Source organism: Rattus norvegicus, chromosome 13, assembly GCF_021556685.1.
Source record: "Rattus norvegicus strain SHRSP/BbbUtx chromosome 13, alternate assembly SHRSP_T2T, whole genome shotgun sequence".
Lineage (NCBI taxonomy): Eukaryota > Metazoa > Chordata > Mammalia > Rodentia > Muridae > Rattus > Rattus norvegicus.
In genome coordinates this window covers 82130568-82149573 of record NC_141546.1, presented here as the reverse complement: position 1 = coordinate 82149573, position 19006 = coordinate 82130568, and the positions used below count along the sequence as shown (strand labels likewise).

The window sequence follows — 19006 nt, the reverse complement described above, 5'->3', positions numbered from 1 at the left end:
CTAACATTAAGGATATTGGAAACACTTGTACACAATTACTGAGGAGCCATGATCACGCGTGCACAGTAGGAGGCGCTCAAGACCAGAAGTTGGACTCAGGCTCCCGGTAGGACTTTTGGGCGCCACCTGCTGGTGCAACCTAGCAAATGTCAACGACCAAGTTATGGTCTATGTTCCGCAGTCTTCCAGAGTTTGGACAACTTCTTTACATTCTTAAGATGCTGTCCAATCTTAATCAGAAGCCTCTAGAAGCATTTACCACCAAGCCTGACTGCCGGAGTTCCATTCCCTTAATCCACATAATAGGAGAAAACCCACTTCCTTGAGTGGACTCCACACTCCTGCCCACACACATCCTCTTACACAGACAAATAATTATTTCATAAATGAACAGTGTACCTGTTCCCTCTTAAAGAACTTTCCAGTAGAAATTTTCTGACGGGACAGAAACACACTCTGTACTATCCAATAAAGCATAACGACTTGAGATGTGGCTAGGGCAATTCGCATGCTTAATGTTTAATTGTAATTAAGCATTCAGTACTCAGGGCGGTTAACCCAGCTGCCTGCTGAACTCACCCGAGAACCTTTTCACACTCCAGATCGCTTACATTAGCATCTCAGTATTTCCAAAGTGCAGCAGGCCAAACTTGAGAACCATCTCTCTCAAAGCACTGCCTGGCAAACCACCGTGTGTGTGCCTCATCTGAGGATCGTTCTGAAATGCAGACTGACAGGCCTGAGGTGGCTTTAATCTGCATAGCTACCAACCAGGTGCTGGGGCTCCCTGGGCCACCCTGAGCAGTACCTGCTCAAGCACTCAACAAGTTTGAGCCTGGAGACAGGCAGTTCCTGCTTCCAGTTTGTGTTCTAGTTAAGGAAGGATAGTTTGCACGAAAACAGTTACGGTAACAATGGAGTAATGGCAGGGATGGAGGAGGCGGTCTGTGAGGGGTACCTTATCTTGGAACAGAGTTTTAGTTTGTGGTTTAAGAAGCCTCTAACTGAAGGGCTGGGAAACGTGGTCTAAAGAGGGAACGGCCTGGCAGAGAACCCAGGGGACAACGTGGAAAGTGACAATGACATCTGGACAGTGTGGATGGTCATGATACCATCAGGTACACAGGGCTTTCTGACTGCAGTTAAAAGCTGCAGCGGGCCCAAGCAAGAGCATGCCGTAATCTCACTGTTTGCTTTCGTCAACTGCCCCCAACCTTGAAAAGGAAGACAAAAATGGGCCTTTATGTGTAAAGGAAAAACAAGGATTCATAAATATTTCAGGACAAATAACACCAAGAAAGGCTGCTTTTATCCTTCTGGGGCTAGCGGCCATAACTTACCATCAAGGACATTGAGGCCTGTAACAATCATTCCTTATCTCTAAATGCCACCTTCCCTGTAACTTAACTGTCCCCAGGAGCACTGGGCTTGGCTTAACTGCAGCGGTCTGCAGTTACAAGGTCTGCCAGCAGCAGGGAAGGACAGGCCATAAAAGGTCGGCATGCCTCACCCTGACCTTTGTACTTTTGGGGTTCACCTCCCCCTACCTGGTGCTTTCTCCTCTGTCCTATCCAGCCTTAAGGTGAGATTCAAATTAAGAGAGCAAAAGGATTAACAGTGTGATAGGTCTTAACTCACTGTCGCTGTAGCACGCAGGTGACTCGTGTATTCTAAAGGTTCTCTTCGGGTTCTAAGACCACAGGCTGTACTGCAAGGACCAGAGAAGTGTCCGCTGTGGGACAGGATGTGTTTACTGAGGCAAATCAATAACTCCATCAATTACCCAGGTTTGTCAGGTTTCCCAATGAAATGACAGAAAAACACAGCTTTTGAGAAAGATTTAATTATTGTGCATTATATGGATTGGGGGAGGGGCTACCACCTTGATGTGAGTTCTGGGGATAAAACTGAGGTCACGGGGCTTATGTGCTAAGACCTTACCCACTGAGCTGTCTTGCTAGCCAAGAAGAACATAGCTTTTTAAATGCCAATGAATCACATTTTCCACAAGTATTAAGACTTTAATGTCTCCGAATAACAACTTTTTAAAATGCACTTCTTATTTATTTTTGGTTTTTCAAGACAGGGTTAATTTGTGTAGCCCTGGTTGTACTGGAACTCACTCTGTAGACCAGGCTGGCCTCGAACTCAGATATGTACCTGCCTCTGCCTCCCAAGTGCTGGGATTAGAGGCATGCACCACACCACTGCCTCTAATTTAAGAATTTGTGTTTTAGTTGTCAATGAACAAAGAACATATATCTGATTCACCAGGAAACCAGGAAGGAAGGCCTTTAAATCAAACTAGAAAACTGCCATTGTTGGTGGGACGAATGTGTATGAGCAGAGCTGTGGCCTGCCCATGTCTGAACAGTGTTGCTGAGGTTTACGGGTTTCTCCGGAACTTCCTGGAAGAACAGGTTCCCTGGCTACCATCGGAAAGGCACTTGTGCACATTTTCAATTGGGAAGGTGACTGCAAGACAGAGGACAATACTGACCCATTATCACACTAATGACCCAAAGCCTGGATGTAAGAAGCTATTCAGTTACACTGCCTGTCAATCAAGGCAGCCGACTCATTGCACAGCTTGGCCATGTACGTCACTGGTTTTCAAAAGGCGACTCCACGTCCCCCATCTCCACACACACCGTCTTCAGCTGTGAATAGTACTCAATCGTCACTCGGCCGTTCTCTCTGCCAAATCCTGAAAAGACATGGGTCAGGCTGAGTGGTCACTACAGTGGTCTGAGTCAGATTGCTTCAAAGGCAGGCTGGGCCGGGCAGGGTGGGGAACAGGTCCCCTGAGCAGGCTCGTCTGTGGAGCCGGGCCAGCCAGTGTTAGGACACTTGCCAGCAGAGTACCTCAGGTGCCTGCTACTCTGCACAAACGTCTGAAGAATATTCCGTCCTTTGAAGGAAACGTGTTAAAGGCAGGGGCAATAGCTCAGTTGGTAGAGTAGAGCGCCTGCCTACCAAGCACAGAGCCCTGGGTTCAAGCCCCAGCACCATTAGCCTGGGCACAGTGCCACACACCTATAATCCCAGCACTTCCCACAGCCGAGGCAGAAGGAACTCTGCTCCACTATGAGTTCAAGGCTAACCCTGGATACATGAAACTGTGTTCTCCATCCCCCCAACCCCTAGCCCTAAGAAAACAAGAAGCACGTTAAAAGCAGCCTCTAAAACAATCAACCTGACAGCCCTGAAAAGCAGTGTCCATTAAAACTTGGCCATGTAACAAGATTTATTAACCTCTAGCATGTGCAAAGAGCAGACTCTCAGTTCCTCTGAAGTCCCACGTGTGGACTTTGTATTATGCCCAAGCCCACACTGGCTAAGGGTAAAGGCCGGGCTCTCTGCGGATCTACCCAGCTCTCTTCACACACTGCTGTCCTACTCAAAAGGAAGGAAAACTGGCCTGGGGTTGGAGGGCCCTAAGCCTACACCACTAATAAAAATCACTGTGACCAGTAGGGTTTCATTAGGGAATGCAAGGACGGCGCTAAGTATGAGAGAGGCCTATCCACGCCCACCACTGCATCTCCCTGATATTAAAGTAGCCATAGACTATGGGCTAGATTCTCAAAACTGTGTCCAAACCAATTTTTAGTTTAAATGAAAAGTATGGGAAATGAATGAATACAGGCACCACAGTACAAAGAAAAAAAACTCAAAGTGACAGTTATATCACTCTGCCTCAAACCCCCAACACACCAGACCACACATCTGTGGTGACAGAAATCCACAAGCAGCAGCTTAGGGGACCATTTTAGATCCATCTAGATCAGAGAATTGTGCTGAATACCTAATGAGGGCGCAGAAGATTAAAGCAGTTAAAACAAGCTTTCTGGAACAAGACTTTAGAGACACCCACGCCCTACTGATGGACATGCTGGACCGGAAGCCCCATAGGAGCGTTTAATGCTCAGGGTAAGAAAAGGTAACATGGCCAACAAGACACACCCTGAGACAAGGTCAGCAGTTCACACACCACACTACACAACAGGGCTGTCTGGCGGTGCCTAGCCTGCACTCCAGTGAGGCAGGGGAGGACTGAGTCTTTTGTATTTCCCAGGCTTTGCCAGGCCAGAGTCAGGAGCACTGGCGAGCGGGTACTGGCTAGGATGGCATCCCTGCAAATCTGGTTTGTCTGCATTTCCCGACGCCTCACCTGACTTCTTGTATCCACCAAAGGGCAACTCCACCGGGCTGACGTTATAGTTGTTAATGTAGCACGTTCCGGCCTGCAGCTCAGCCGCCACCCTGTGCGCCCTCTGAATGTCCCTGTTAGGGAAAGACAGTATTTGTCATTAACAAATTTCCTCAGGAAACCTCAGATTGAAATCTAAGGGTCCTAAAATCCTGGCAAACTGTTGTTTCTTCAAACTACTTGAAGCCCTTTCAGACAGACCCAGGTTTAAGAGTCTGTAAACCAGGTGGCAGTGAGGACACCACTGTTCAGTGATGTGGGACAACTACAAAACCTCACACACAGGGCTAAAAGTGGAGCATTCACTCACACAGAACACAGATTTCCTAGGACAGAAATATGTCTCCATGATCCTGGGTTAGACAAAGGCTGCTTAAGTATAAACAGCCAAAAGCAAAGGGAAATCCACAGAAATGCGAACCAAAACCACAGTGGAAATGCGCTCACACCAGGAGGATAGCTGAGATGGAGACACAAGGGCTGATACAGGTGTGGAGAAATTAGAGCCTTTTATAAGAGAGAGACAGACAGACAGACACAGACACAGAGAGAGAGAGACAGAGACACAGAGACAGAGACAGAGAGAGACAGAGCGTCGAGCAAGCACGCACACATGTCGGGTGGTCAGAGGACAACTCTGAGTCAACCCAAGGCCCACCTGTGCTACAGAGCCATCGTGGCCAGTGTTGGTAACTTAGAGAACCTAACTCAAAGAAGGAAGGAAGGAAGGAAGGAAGGAAGGAAGGAAGGAAGGAAGGAAGGAAGGAGGGAAGGAAGGAAGGAAGGAAGGAAAGTTAGGAAGGAAGGCCTGGTGATACTAGAGATAGCTCAATGTAGGACACTTGTTTCCTATGTGCAAGGCCCTTGGCTTAATCCTTAGTACCCTCCCCCCAACACACACAGACAAAGGGCACTCAGTCTCCAAATCAGAAAAGCAGAGGGCCAAATGCAGCCTTGGCATCTTCTAAATTAAGAAGCAAACTGGGTTTAACTCAATTTGATCCTCAGCCCCAGAAAGAAAACAGAAGCAAGCAGAGATGCTGCTGGCTCTAACAACAGCAAAGTGGGGAGCAATGGGATGGTTACATCCTCAAGAGACACCCTAGCCCGTCCCTCCCAGGATGCTGTGGGTGTCCTGACCACGTACCTGGTAAAGACCCCAGCTGCTAGTCCAAACGTGGTGTCATTGGCCCGCTCCAGAACCTCGGCTTCAGTCTCAAATGTTAGAATGGACATAACTGGCCCAAAGATCTCTTCTTTTACACAAGTCATGTCATCTGTGCAATTAGCTGCGGACATTCACAACAAAACCAGAGACAGTGAGGGGACCATAATCTCATATACCCAAAACACAGTGAACAGTGTAGTGAACGGGGAGACACACAGCTTAGGGGGAAACGATTCATAGGATATTGCCACTGTGGACATCAATTGGGCCTTCCCTGTGCATGGCAGTTTGGGTTAATAAATATTAGAGGGTCATCCTCTGTGCTTCTAAAACCACTTTTTAGAATTTCTAAGGCGGTTTCCAGTGAGGTAACGGATTCCCTTACAGAGATCTTCACTACAGTCTCAGCAACACTGCACAGGAAGTTTTGAGGTGGCGGCACATGTCAGGGACATGGAGCTCGAGGAGGAGGTTTTGAGTACTGTTAGAAACACCGGCTCACCATGAAGTCTAAAAAACAGCTACTCATGGATTTACAAAGATGACAGTTCTAAGATCTCTTCAGACGCAGGAGGGAGGAGTGGAGGGAGGGGAGGCGGTGGTCGGGACATAAGAGAATAAACTTTTTAAATGAGGAAAAGAAAATTTCCTCAGAGGTGGGTTACACTTGAGACACTGTACACAGCACGCAGCAGCAGTGCACTTGAGAGACGCCAGTGCTCGAGGGTTAAGTAACACTTAGATTGTGCTTACAAACAGCTGGTAGTACTCCAAGTCTTTGAAAACTAAGAATCCACCCATAAGCTTCTTTAATTGCTCAAAACAATTACCCAATCATCTGTGAAAATATTTACAGCTTACAAGGCTGTAACACAGAATGGCTCTGGGCAGTGAGTTTCACACTGGAGAGCGAAGGAACAGCTGACACATGACAACAGGAAACATGCCTGTGTGGAACAGACCAATCCTGAATCTGAAGCAAGTCACAGACAGACTCTCGAGTTAGTCCTAACCTGTCATGTGCAAAGTCATGGCAACAGTGAGTCTGCGGCAATGCACATCTCTAGGTCCCAGGCTCTAAGAATGACAGGCAGAGGTCTAGGGCAGGGACCAGAAATCTGAACAGAGTTTCCAAGTCACTTGTATGTTAGAATACAAGGCAGCTTCCAGCATCACAAGAACAAAGGGTTAGTTCCCTTTTCTTTGCCTAGCTTTGCCGTCTGCATAAAGTCTACTTAACCCCAGCACATAGAGAACTCTACTAACATGGCCTCCATTCCTTCTTCTCCTGTACCACACAAACCTGCTCTTCAACAGACTTGGCTGCATACTTTATTGTCTAACCCCTGTCTTTCACTTAGCAACATGCGAATGTTCCCTACTCGTTCAATTACACCTAGCCCCATCCTCAGTCCGGATGTACGCTCACAGCTTTTCAACATCAGCGGCTATGCCTTTCGGCTGGAGTGTTGAAAGGTTAACACCACTAGCACCAGGGCGACGGCTGGAATCGCCAGAGGGTTTGAGTAGGATGCCTATGTACACCTGACTGTCCAAAGCTGAGGGGTTTTTTTTGTTTTGTTTTCTTTTCTTTTCTTTTTTTTTCGGAGCTGGGGACCGAACCCAGGGCCTTGCCCTTGCTAGGCAAGCACTCTACCACTGAGCTAAATCCCCAACCCCCCAAAGCTGAGTTTTAAGAGTGAAAAGATGGACTAAAACTTACCAAAATTTCATCTAACAAATTGGTTTTGTCATATTGATACATTATAGTTCAAAGGAAAGGTGTGGTTTACATCACTGAGGATGTCATCACCCTAATTTGTTCTTTAATCAAACCTGTATTTCTGAGTTTTGGGGTGGGTTTTTTTTTTTTTTTTCTGTTTTTAGCTTGTTCCCAGAACAGTGGTCTCCAGCAAACCAATACATATGGCTGCCCTAGTGTAGGGGCACCAGGGGCTTCAAGAGTAACAAAGTACTTCACAAGCCTGGGTAGTGGGGTCATTCAAACTGCCAAACCTTACTCTAAGCCACTGCATATGTTATAAATATCCATTTATAGCTACTTAGTGTTTAATCCAAGCCAATTAAAAGCGAACAAGACATACTTAAAATGCAAGGTGTCATGTAATATCCATGTTTTAACTTAGGATCCTCCGGGGCATACGGCTCTCCACCACACAGCACAGTGGCACCCTAAGAGAAAGAGAACAGGCAGCATCTTCTGTACTGAGCATACACTCCATGTGCGATCCCCAAAGGCACAGTGTGGCCTGAGCAAACACATGCACACCTACCCTCCCAAAGCAGAACACTCGGGGACAGTAAGCACCAATGTCAGGTAGAGAGGGAACAGGGTGAGGAGCCACGCTAACCCTCCCTTACCGTTCCCAGCTCCTGTCATTTCTTACCTGCTCCTTTGCAGACTTGACAAACCCGAGGACTCGCTCCAGGTGCGGGGCATTGATGAGTGGGCCCATCCTTGTATCTTCCAGAAGTGGGTCCCCAATCTTTATCCTCTGAGTCTGCCTCACAACTTCCTTTGTAAATGCGTCAGCAATTTCCTTTTGCACAAACACTCTAGTGCCGTTGCAGCACACCTAAAGGGGACACGAGACAGACATTTGTGTATGGGATGAAAACAATGGGGGGAAACAGCTAACAACTTTAAAGGAGTCACGATACAGTTTTTAAAACGTTTTATTTTATGTATAATGATGGCGCCTGTGCACCACGTGTGCCTGGTGCCTGTGGAGGCCAGAAAAGGGCACTGCATTTCCTCAACCTAGAGTTCCGGGGCTGTGAGCTGCCTTGTGGGTGCAAGGAATCAAACCCAGGTCCTCTGCAAGAACAGCCAGCGAGTCATCTTCCCAGCCCCATAACACTCTTTTTTAAAGATTTATTTACTTATTTAATGCATGTGAGTAAACTAAGCCGTCTTCCAGCCCCTATTTATTTGTGTATGTGAGTACACTGTCGCTGTCTTCAGATGCACCAGAAGAGGACATCGGATCCCATTACAGATGGTTGTGAGCCACCATGTGGTTGCTGGGAATTGAACTCAGGACCTCTGGAAGAGCAGTCGGTGCTCTAACCGCTGAGCCATCTCTCCAGCCTATTCTCTCTCTCTCTCTCTCTCTCTCTCTCTCTCTCTCTCCCCTAGTTTTAGTCTCTCTTCCTAGTCCTTTTTTTTTTTTTAAGATTTATTTATTTCTTTTCTGTATATGAGTACTCTGTCATTCTTTTCAGACACACCAGAAGAGATCATCAAATCCCATTAAAAATATTTGTGAACTGCCATGTGGTTGCTGGGAATTGAACTCGGGACAATACTCTTAACTGCTGAGCCATCTCTCCAGCCTAGTACCTGAAACTTTTAACTTGGCTTGTTTTTCACAACGCTATTCTAGGACCAGGTGATTCAATACATTGTGGATAAGAAAAGCTAAATCTATCACTATCAGAAAAGGAAACTACAAATGATTTAACTGAATGACTTTGTGCTTATTAATGCAGATAAAAAAAAAAAAGGGGGGGCCAGGTGGTGATGCACACCTTTAACCCACCCAGCATTTGAGGCGGATCTGAGTTCAAGGTCAGCCTGGACTACAGAGCAAGTTCTGGGGCAGCCATGATGTGGGGTGCGGGGGGAGCTACACATAGAAACCCTGTCTTGGGCTGGGGAGATGGCTCAGTGGTTAAGAGCACTGACTGCTCTTCCAGAGGTCCTGAGTTCAAATCCCAGCAACCACATGGTGGCTCACAACCAACTGTAATGGGATCTGATGCCCTCTTCTGGTGTGTCTGAAGACAGCTACAGTGTACTTATATAGAATAAATAAATAAATAAATCTTTAAAAAAAAAAAAAAGAAACCCTGTCTTGAGGGAGGTGGTATCGCTATGTGTCTGTGCACACAGTCATGCATTCTCTAGCCTCGGCCTGAGCATTAGGAGCAGAACGCCCACCGCAGTAGCACTCACGAGATAAGCACTAAGATCCTGGTTGCTCTCTCCCTTGGCAGTAATAGGGGGTTAAACTCAGGATCTCATAAATGCCAGGTAAGCATTTATTCTACCACTGACCTACAGCCCCGGCCAAGAACCTGGACCTGGTTTCTAAGTATCTTTCACTGAAACCAGCACTGGATTCAATGGCTAATTCCAGAGTTCAGCTGGAAAAAAAGAACAAGATAGATCTACAACACCTTAATGTGCCAGACATCAAAGTTTCTCCGGTCAGAGAGGAAGAACCCAGCAGGATGGCGCATACCCGTGACCCCAGCACATGGGAAGCTAGGTATTCGAGGACAGCCTGGGCTACTCAGGGGGACTTTGTCTCAAAACGTCAACACTCACGCTGTAAACAACGCCAATTACTCCAGTTACTTCAGACTGCACCTACTGTTTGGCATTGTGCGTGCACCGGATTCCCACACTGTGCCGTATAAACGTGTGTGGCTTAGAGAAACAGTAACTAAGGCTGACGAGAGGGCTCGCTGGCTTTTGCAGAGGACCCATGTTGAGTTCCCAGCACCCACAGGGCACCGCTTCACAACCTTCTGTAACTCCAATTCCAGGGGACCAAACGCCCTCCTCTGGTCTCTAGGGACACCCGGCACACATGGGGTGCAGAGTCACACACTCAGGTGAAACATTAACATGCACAAAATAAGTTCTAAGAATTCTTTGAAAAGAAGCAGCACCTGAGCAGGGGGGAAACAAGCAGGACACTAAATCTACCCTCGTCGACGGACACTGTGGATTCTTCCGGGGTTTTTATGGAGTTATAGCTCCTGTCTCGGACCCTGTGGGAGGCAAAGGCTCCACACCGCTGTACTACTTTGGTCCTTTCAGCTGGATCTTATCCCAGAAAAAAAAGAAATTGTTTTCAATTACTAAGATTTAGTCAAATAAGTGGTCAAGTTTTAGTAAGGGTTACAGATGGAAAAGCAGTAAAAACCAGGAAGTTAATACCAATAAGAATAGTTACAGAGCTGTGCTTAGTGTGTGTGTGTGATACAGGGTGATAATTCTATAAAAGATTGTGCTTTTTGGCTGCACTGGAGTATTTCATAGTTACAGACTTTGTGCCTACAAAGATTACAACACGCCAGGAAAACTTAGCACTTACACATTGTGCGTGTAGGCAGACCGAGAAAAGGGTGAACATGGTAGCTTCTGCAGTGGTTCTCAACCTGTGGCAAGTTCTCTCTCAAAAACTATTCACGTTACGATTCACAACAGTAGCAAACTTACAGTTAGAAGGTAGTGACGGGAATAACTGTGCCTGGGGTCACCACTTGAGGCTCTGTGTTAAAGGGCTGCAGCGTTAGGAAGGTTGAGAACCACGGTCTCATAGTGATCCAGGGCAAGGACACACGGGAAGCCCTGTTCTATTTGCTCAACTCTCCTGCGAATCTCAAAGTGTGTCCAGAGTGCGGAGTGTGCTGCTGGGTCAGAGGAGGGGAGCTTCCTTCCCTGCCTTCGAGGCCCCTTCGGGAAGAGTGCATACCTGTCCTTGTGTGAGGAAGTTGGCCAGCAAGGCCCCCTTCACAGCATTCTCCATATTACAGTCAGAGAAAATGATCAGAGGAGATTTGCCCCCAAGTTCCAAAGTAATGGGTTTGATTCCTTTAGCGGCCATCTCCATGATCTACAAAGCAAAGCAAGGCATTTGGAAGTTTAGCGTAACAGCCTATTGCTAGGTTAACTCCCCTCAACCCACCAGGCCATTTTGATCTGACAGAGCCACATCCACTTAAAATATTCTTTGGCAAATGCTTATGAGAATTTACAGAACATCCCTTAAGACGCGAGACAGGAACTCACTTAAAACATACTGGCGAGTCCCGGGGCTCTCACAGCCAGGAGTTTGGTTTTAAATTTTTATGTTTAAGACTTGGAATATATATTCTGGTCAAAGTAATGAACCTGAAGGAACCTGAGGAAATACTCTTTCTTCTACATGATGTAGTTAACTCACTGAACAGGAGAAGTGCCAGCCCAACCTCGGCTCATGCTCTCTTTCTGCCTCATACTTCATAGGAAACTTTAGACCAGCAAAACTGCTTGGCCCATTCCCAATATAAACTAGGAATCCGAAATACGCAAGCTACATGGTGGGCGGGATCAGCTTGCCAGAGCTAGCCTTTTGTTAAACCATTCCCTTGGTTTCGTCTGCGCACCTTCATGCCAGTGGGCACGCTTCCAGTGAAGGAGACTTTGGCCACATCACGATGCTGACACAGAAACTGGCCTGTGGCAGCCCCACCTTGCACCACGTTGAAGAGGCCGTTAGGCGCACCGGCTTTGGTGTAGATCTCAGCCAGGAGCAGAGCAGACACAGGCGTGAAGGGAGAGGGCTTAAAGATCATGGCATTACCTGTGGTAAACCAAATGCTCCTCTTAGACAAGAGTACATTATTCCAGCTGGTTTCTAGTCTTCCAAATTCACCTAAGATGTTATTAATAATAGAAATGACTAGGACCAAAGTGACGGACGGCTCAGTAGTTAAGAGCACTTGCTGCCCTGGCGGACGGTCTGGGATCAGTTTCCTGCACACTGAGGATGGTTTACAACCAACTCTAACTCCAGATCCGGAGAATCTAGCGCCCTCTTCTGGCCTCTACAGGTACCAGTAGTGTGCAGTGTGTGCACACATGCATATATATATATACACACACTCAGGCAAAATACACACACAAAAATATAAAATTAGTTGTTTTATTTTTAAAATATCTTGTTTTCTTTTTTTTTTTAAGATATATTTTATGTGAGTACACTGTCGCTGACTTCAGACACACCAGAAGAGGGCAATGGATCCCATTACAGATGGTTGTGAGCCACAGTGTGGTTGCTGGGATTGAACTCAGGACCTCTGGAATAGCAGGCAGTGCTCTTAACCACTGAGCCATCTCTCCAGCCCCTGTCTTGTTTTCCTGCCTTGGGTTTTCACGTATCAAGGTCTGGGTGCATGCATTATCCCACTTAAAGCTTGCAACTTTAGTGGAAAGTCAGGATAGCCAGTCCCGGCTTTTAAAAGTTAAAGACCAGAGACTTTAATTCCCTTTAATTTCAACACTAGAGAGGCTGACTCAAAAGGACAGCCTAGACTACACTGCAGACACTAGAAAGATGCAAAATACACTGAGACAGGACTTGTGTTCGACCTCAACCCTAAATTCCTTCAGGGGTGAGGCAGAGCAGGGACAAGCCCTAGCCTCTGAGATCTGACTGCCCCAGAGCATAGCAGAAAGAAACGGCAGGTCAGCTGGGGACGAGTGAGGGAGGAAGGCTCTCTGTGGAGGAGGCATTCATTCTTACCACAAGCCAAAGCCGGAGCAGACTTCCAACAGGCAATCTGGAAGGGGTAGTTCCATGCTCCTATCCCCAAACACACCCCAAGTGGTTCTCTTCTGGTGTAGCCAAAGGACCCTCCTGGGAGCTGGATGTGCTCTCCTGGAGGTAAAACAGAATAAGGAACAATGCATGTCTATGCTCCCCACAATTTCCGTAGTACGAGTTCATTCTGGTTCATTTAATTCTCTAAGAATCCCCAGCGGGGGCTGAAGAAATGGCTCAGCAGTTAAGAACACTGGCTGCGGGGTGGAGAGATGGCTCGGCGGTTAAGAACACTGACTGCTCTTCCAGAGGACCCAGGTTCAGTTCCCAGCCCCCACACAGTGACTCGAAAGCATCTGTAATTCCACTTCCAGGGGATCCTACACCTATTTTGGCCCCCACAGATAGGAGGCATACAAGTGTACACAACATACATGCAGGCAGAATAACCTTACACATTTAGTTTTAGAAATAAAAGTGTGCCAGTCATGGTGGTACATGCCTTTAATCCCATCACTGGAGATGCAGAGACAGGTGGGTTTCTGTGAGTTCAAGGCCAGTCTGTTCTATGCAGCAAGGCCCAGGTAAGCCAGGGCTAAACATAACCTTATTTAAAAAATAAATTAAGGGCTGGAGAGATGGCTCAGTGGTTAAGAGCACCCGACTGCTCTTCCAGAGATCATGAGTTCAATTCCCAGCAACCACATGGTGGCTCACAACCATCTGTAAAGAGATCCGATGCCCTCTTCTGGTGTATCTGAAGACAGCTACAGTGTACTTACATATAATAAATGAATAAATCTTTAAAAAAAAATAAATAAATAAATAAATTAAAAAAACACTTAAAAACAAACAAAACCATCTCCTGAGCTCTGGTGCCTAACTTAGGTAAAATGATATGGAAATGAGGGGACAAGGCAGCAGCAGAGGCAGTCTGAGGTCCCTAAAACCCTGGCCTGTTCACCTACTGCATATGGCTGGGGTCAGCCCCATCAACCATTCAAGAAGAACTGCTGCAAACATTTGTTTTTTAAGATGTTTCATTTACCTCAGGCAAGCGTCAAACTCACTAAGTGGTTGAGGCTGCCCTTTAACCTTTTGATCCTCCTGCCTCTACCCCCTAGATACTCGGGATTATGGGTAGGCATCACACTGAAGAATAGGCAATATCTGGAATTGGGCTCAGGGATCCACGCTCACCAGGCAAGCACTTAACCAGCTTAGCTACATTCCTGGCCCAACTGTGAACCTGACAATGACACACACAGCATGGACTCTGATGAGCCAGTGTCTCTGTTAGGTCTCAGGTTTCGTGCTGGGTGCTCTCTATGTCCTATCTCTCCGAATCCTTACAACCCAAGAAAGTAAACGTTATCACCTCTACCTTATCTAAGAATGATAAAGTAGGTTTTAAGCCACCCAAAAGGTAACAATGAACTTAAGACTTTGCCCTTCACCACTAGGCTCGGCTCTTCTGCCTTCTTGTCACCTGAGGTGTGAAGCCCGGCCCAGGCTTACCCGCCATGGACGCAGCCAGGCCTGCATAGTATTCCAGGCACTGCCAGGAAGTGTCAACATCCAGGCGAGCCTCAAATATGGACTTCCCGTTGTTGATGGTCTCCATAATGGCAATTTCATCCCTCCGTTCCTTTGGATAGAACAGAGGAGATTTAATAAATATAGCGTATGATGTCTCAACACAGTATTTAAAGAGAACTTGTCACTCAAGTACTAAACCTAGACAGGGCGGACATTTCCAACGAGATTCTACAGAGTAATGGCGCTGCACGGGGAGACAAAATCCTGCTGACACAGGAGTCTCCTCTTCGTCACCGGGTGACAAAGATTCAGACCGCAACCTCATTTCAGCATCAGTTAGAAAAGGAAAATTGGACTTTGGGCGAATGCGGCTGGTGGTAAACGTACCGGCGTGTTTTCTGCTGAGGGGCAGTCATGTTTCTCCAGTATTACCTCAACGAGCAGGGCGATCACGTCTATACTCTAAAGAAATTTGACCCCATGGGACAACAGACTTGCTCTGCCCATCCTGCTCGGTTCTCCCCAGATGACAAATACTCAAGACACCGAATCACCATCAAGAAATGCTTCAAGGTGCTCATGACCCAGCAACCAAGACCTGTCCTCTAGGGCTTGTTAATCTCTTGTGTTACTCGTCCCCCGGCCGATTATCAGCAACCAAACACTTCATTCCGTGAGCCTGGAAGCCTTCCCATGCTGTTTAGAATCCCCTCTCACTCACTAAAGTCTGTAGTGATGGGCATCGCCCGTAAAAGGAATGACTTTTTTTCCATGTTTTGATTTACTGCCCGGTTATTAAAGATACAATGACTTGAAAAAAAAAAAAAAAGAAAAGGAAAATTGGGGGTTGGGGATTTAGCTCAGTGGTAGAGCACTTGCCTAGGAAGCGCAAGGCCCTGGGTTCGGTCCCCAGCTCCAAAAAAAAAAGAAAAGGAAAGGAAAATTGTACGCACTACTATGGGTGTGTATATAAAACATGTATTTGAGCATATTCTCGGACATTTTGGCATGGCCCAGGCTAGCCAAACAAAGACACCAGGCAGGCTAACTGAAGAGCAAAGGTCAGGGAAAACAGAGATTACATTACCCTAGAAAGAGACCTTTGGAGCTGGGAGTTCCTGTTCCCAAGGCCATCACTTTATACTCTGGGGTGATAACCATAGTGATCCTTTCCTCTCAGTCCCAGAGACTTGATTGAAACCCAATTAATCTCAGTACCTCCCCAGAGGAGGATAGGAAGGCCTGCAGACACTAAGTCCCTGTAGTGCAACCCACTGCGTGTACAGGCTGTAACAAACCTTTTTTTCTCTAATCTCCAAAGCCTCATGTGTTCTCAGAACACACATGTGCACTGATATGCGTGTATACAGATACTTTGGCTTGCAAGCCGGTGAACTCTCAGACCCTTCAGGGTTTCTCACAGCATATGTAACACAAACACACAAAAACCCACCCTACACCCCCACCAAAGACACAATTCATGTTTGGATGGATATTACTCTGAATTTTTCTAGAAGTAGACCTGGTAAACATGCCTGAAAAAGACGGGCTTAAATATCATCAGAAGGGGGAAAAAAGCAGAAACAAAAAATAAAACATGAAAAACGAGCACACGTGAAAAGCCAGCATCCAGGGCTGGGAAGATGGCTGAGCCTGTGAGGCGCCTGCTGTATAAACACAAGGACCTGAGTTCCAGTCCCCAGCTCCCACAAAATCCAGACACGCCAGCATCAGAGCCATCTCCCCAACACGGGGGAGGCATATCAGGCAAATCCCTGGAGCTCACTCACAAGCCAATGTAGCCAAACTGAGGGACCCTAGGTTCACCGACAGAAACCATCTCAAAAAGTAAGGTGGACAGAGATCAAGGATATACCCGACCTCACCTCTGCAGGTATTTACACATACATGCACATATACACACAATCATGTACACATAGCATACAGATAATAAATAAATAAATAAATAAATAAATAAAAAATAAATACACTTTTAAGTAAGAATAATTTAAGTTAAAAAGCAAGTAAGCCATAAAGATCATGCTATAATTCAAAACAAATTCAGGAAAGAAAGCATGCCCAGGCAGCTGCCAGGGGGGCACACAGTGAAAGCTTATTTCACCTATCAAGGTGGGCACGGCGTTTCTCCATTGCAGAGAAATGCCATAACCCAGAGCTGCATCCAAGTCTACCTGCAACTCCCCTCAGAGCAGCATCTTCTTGAAAAAAACAGAGTGATACACACCTTTATTATCCGGGCAGCCTCTAAGAGGACTTGACAACGCTCCAAGCCGCTTTTCTTACTCCAGATTTTAAAGGCAGCTTTTGCATTTTCAACAGCCAAATTTACTTCCTTTTCTCCCGAACACTTGAAAGTAGCTATCTCTCGGCCTGTGAAGAAGCAGAAAGTCAGGCTCAGCTCAAGCAGATACAATGCATTCGTTTCTATCAGCACTCTCTGGGGGATGGATCCCTTCCAAGTTTCATTTAGTTCTTAACTCTTTTTCTGCTTCTTTTTGGTTACTTGGAATCCCTTTAAAGTCCAACAAGGGTTGCAGGTCTTGCTCCAGAAAAACATGAATTTAACCACATTACAAAACCGCTGAGACGATCTGGTGTCTAAAACTCAACACGGTCTGAGACTACCTTGCCTTTCCTCTGTTTGATAACTAAGTTTACTAACATTAACCGTCTAGAAGTCATTTCCTGATGCTCCTCAATACTGTCCCTGACAGCCTTGCAAAATCCAATTTGAAAGTCATCAGCCTACTGCTGTAAACTCTCCCTTATCTGTGTTCTAATCAGGGCCTATCAGACTCCTACTTGGTGGCCAAGGTTAATTAGCACTTTTAGAAGTTAAAGGCCAGTCTTAAAGTCTCATCTCCCATCCCTATCTTGGAGCATAACAGAAAGATTAATTTTTTTTTAGACCCATATCTCAAGGATCATAACCCAAACTAACTTCACCAACAAAAATTCTTCAGCAGTTTTTCTCAAGGATTTCCCGAGATTTCATAAACGTACTTCTTTGACCAACCAGAGGGGTCAGGTAGGAAAGGAAATGGCTGGAGATCACCTGAAGGCAATTCTGCTTTTGTATCAGTACAGGGAGGGAGGCAGAGCAGCAGTTCCCAGCTCTCAAGGCCTCTGTGGGCAGTTCAGGTCCTAGCAAATCACTTCAGCATGGCTTGGTCAGTGCACTTTTACTGTTCTCACTAAACATGCCCTTCTGATTTACAGAATACATTTTTTCCTGCCCAGAATATTCAATAAGAGTAACCAAAACAAACACAAAAGTCAACCCAAAAGCCAAGAAACAAAGAACTCTTTTCCTCCTTAGCTAGTGCTGTTTATTCAAGCCCCAGCAGGTCACACGGTGGGGGTAGGGGGTGGGGGAGGTTGGCTGTATTTGGAAGAATGGAATCTTGGAAATCTAGTAATCGGCATGATTATGGTTAATAATACCGTAAAATACATGTTCACTTAAAATCTGCCAAGTGTACAGAGCATGAAAGTTCTCACTACTCAAAAGTGGAAATTACGTGGCGGTAACGGATAAGTTCATTAATTTGACGGTGGTGAGCATTATACAAGATTACACGTGTTTTATGTTTTTTTTTCCTTGTTAACCTGGAGAGCTGGCGGACACTAAAGCTAAACTGGATGCTGTTGGCTGCTATTTTTTCTTTTCTTTCCCAATTCTTATCGATGTTCAGAAATACCCCTGGACCACAAAGAAGGCCGTATGGGACTTCAGGCACAATAGAAATCACCTGTGAGTCAACAACACACGGCAGCAGACACTCCTGCAGGACCCGCTCTCAAAGCTCAGAGACACCCCCCCCCCCAGCTCCTGCGCCAGAATCCTCTGCTCCAGCCTTGAAGTTACTCCCACCGCACCCCAAATGCTCCCTCTTTTCCAGGAGCCTCCCCGGCACTCTGTGCTCCGTGCCGCGACCACGCAAGTTCAGCAATCCATTACGGAGAACTCGGAAGAACTCGGGGCAACAGACTCAGTGCACAGGGCCGGGGAAGGCCCACACCACTCGCGGGCCTCCCCGCGCCGGGTTACCGGTGGCTGGCTCGAACGCTTTCTCCGTGCCGGAGGCATCCACCGGCTCCACGCGGGCCCCGCCGCGGTAGTTGAGCGGCTGCGACACGACGAAGGTGCCAGTGCTCATGGCGGCGACTGCTGCAGGCCGGGGTACGCGGAGGAGCGAGGTCAGCACAGGTCCGACTGCACTGAGAAACATTTATTCTGGGCGCAGGGCGTCCGGAAGCCCCAGCTGGTCACGCGGGGGGCGGGAGGGGATTGGCTGAGCTGAAGAGGCGGGGAGCGGAGAGGGGCAGAGTCCCGGGGGCGTGGCCCAGGGATGGAAACCACGCTGCGCGAGTGTGGAGCATGAAGGGGCGGGGCCTCAGGGAGGTGTGACCCGTGAGTGGGAGGGCGTAGTGTCCGGGAGGAAAGCCAAGCAGGGGCCACTGGGAGGAAGGGACAGAGGGAGGGGAGGGGCGGGGCCGCGTGCCGCGAGCTGTGTGGCGTGGGAGGGGGGGCCAGTGCTGGAGTGAGTAGCTTAGGGCCAGCCAGCATAGTTAAGGGAAATCTTGGCCTGGTGAGAGCTTCTAGAGATGAGGGCTAGAAGCCCTCTGGCCTAGCGGAGAGCATGGAACATCACACCACCCAAGTCCTCCAGGCCAGATCCCCAAGGAGCTCCAGGAAGGGGAATGAGACTTCCTGCAGGTTTT

At 47.2% G+C, this 19006-nt stretch overlaps 1 protein-coding gene and 1 pseudogene across 3 annotated transcripts; one reads left to right on the top strand and one right to left on the bottom strand.

Moving 5' to 3' along the window:
* Window positions 1-1827: 1827 nt before the first annotated feature.
* Window positions 1828-18520, bottom strand: Aldh9a1 (aldehyde dehydrogenase 9 family, member A1). Of its 2 annotated transcripts, NM_022273.2 has the most exon segments (11): window positions 1828-2707; window positions 4175-4287; window positions 5361-5502; window positions 7487-7574; window positions 7790-7978; window positions 10892-11032; window positions 11565-11761; window positions 12704-12838; window positions 14240-14369; window positions 16506-16651; window positions 18333-18511. In NM_022273.2, coding segments are annotated over 11 exon segments (1494 nt in total). In that variant the 5' UTR covers window positions 18442-18511; the 3' UTR covers window positions 1828-2603.
* Window positions 14669-15093, top strand: Nop10l2 (NOP10 ribonucleoprotein like 2; annotated as a pseudogene). Its single transcript, XR_015635597.1, has one exon. The product of XR_015635597.1 is annotated as an NOP10 ribonucleoprotein like 2, transcript variant X2 (transcript).
* Window positions 18521-19006: the final 486 nt, after the last annotated feature.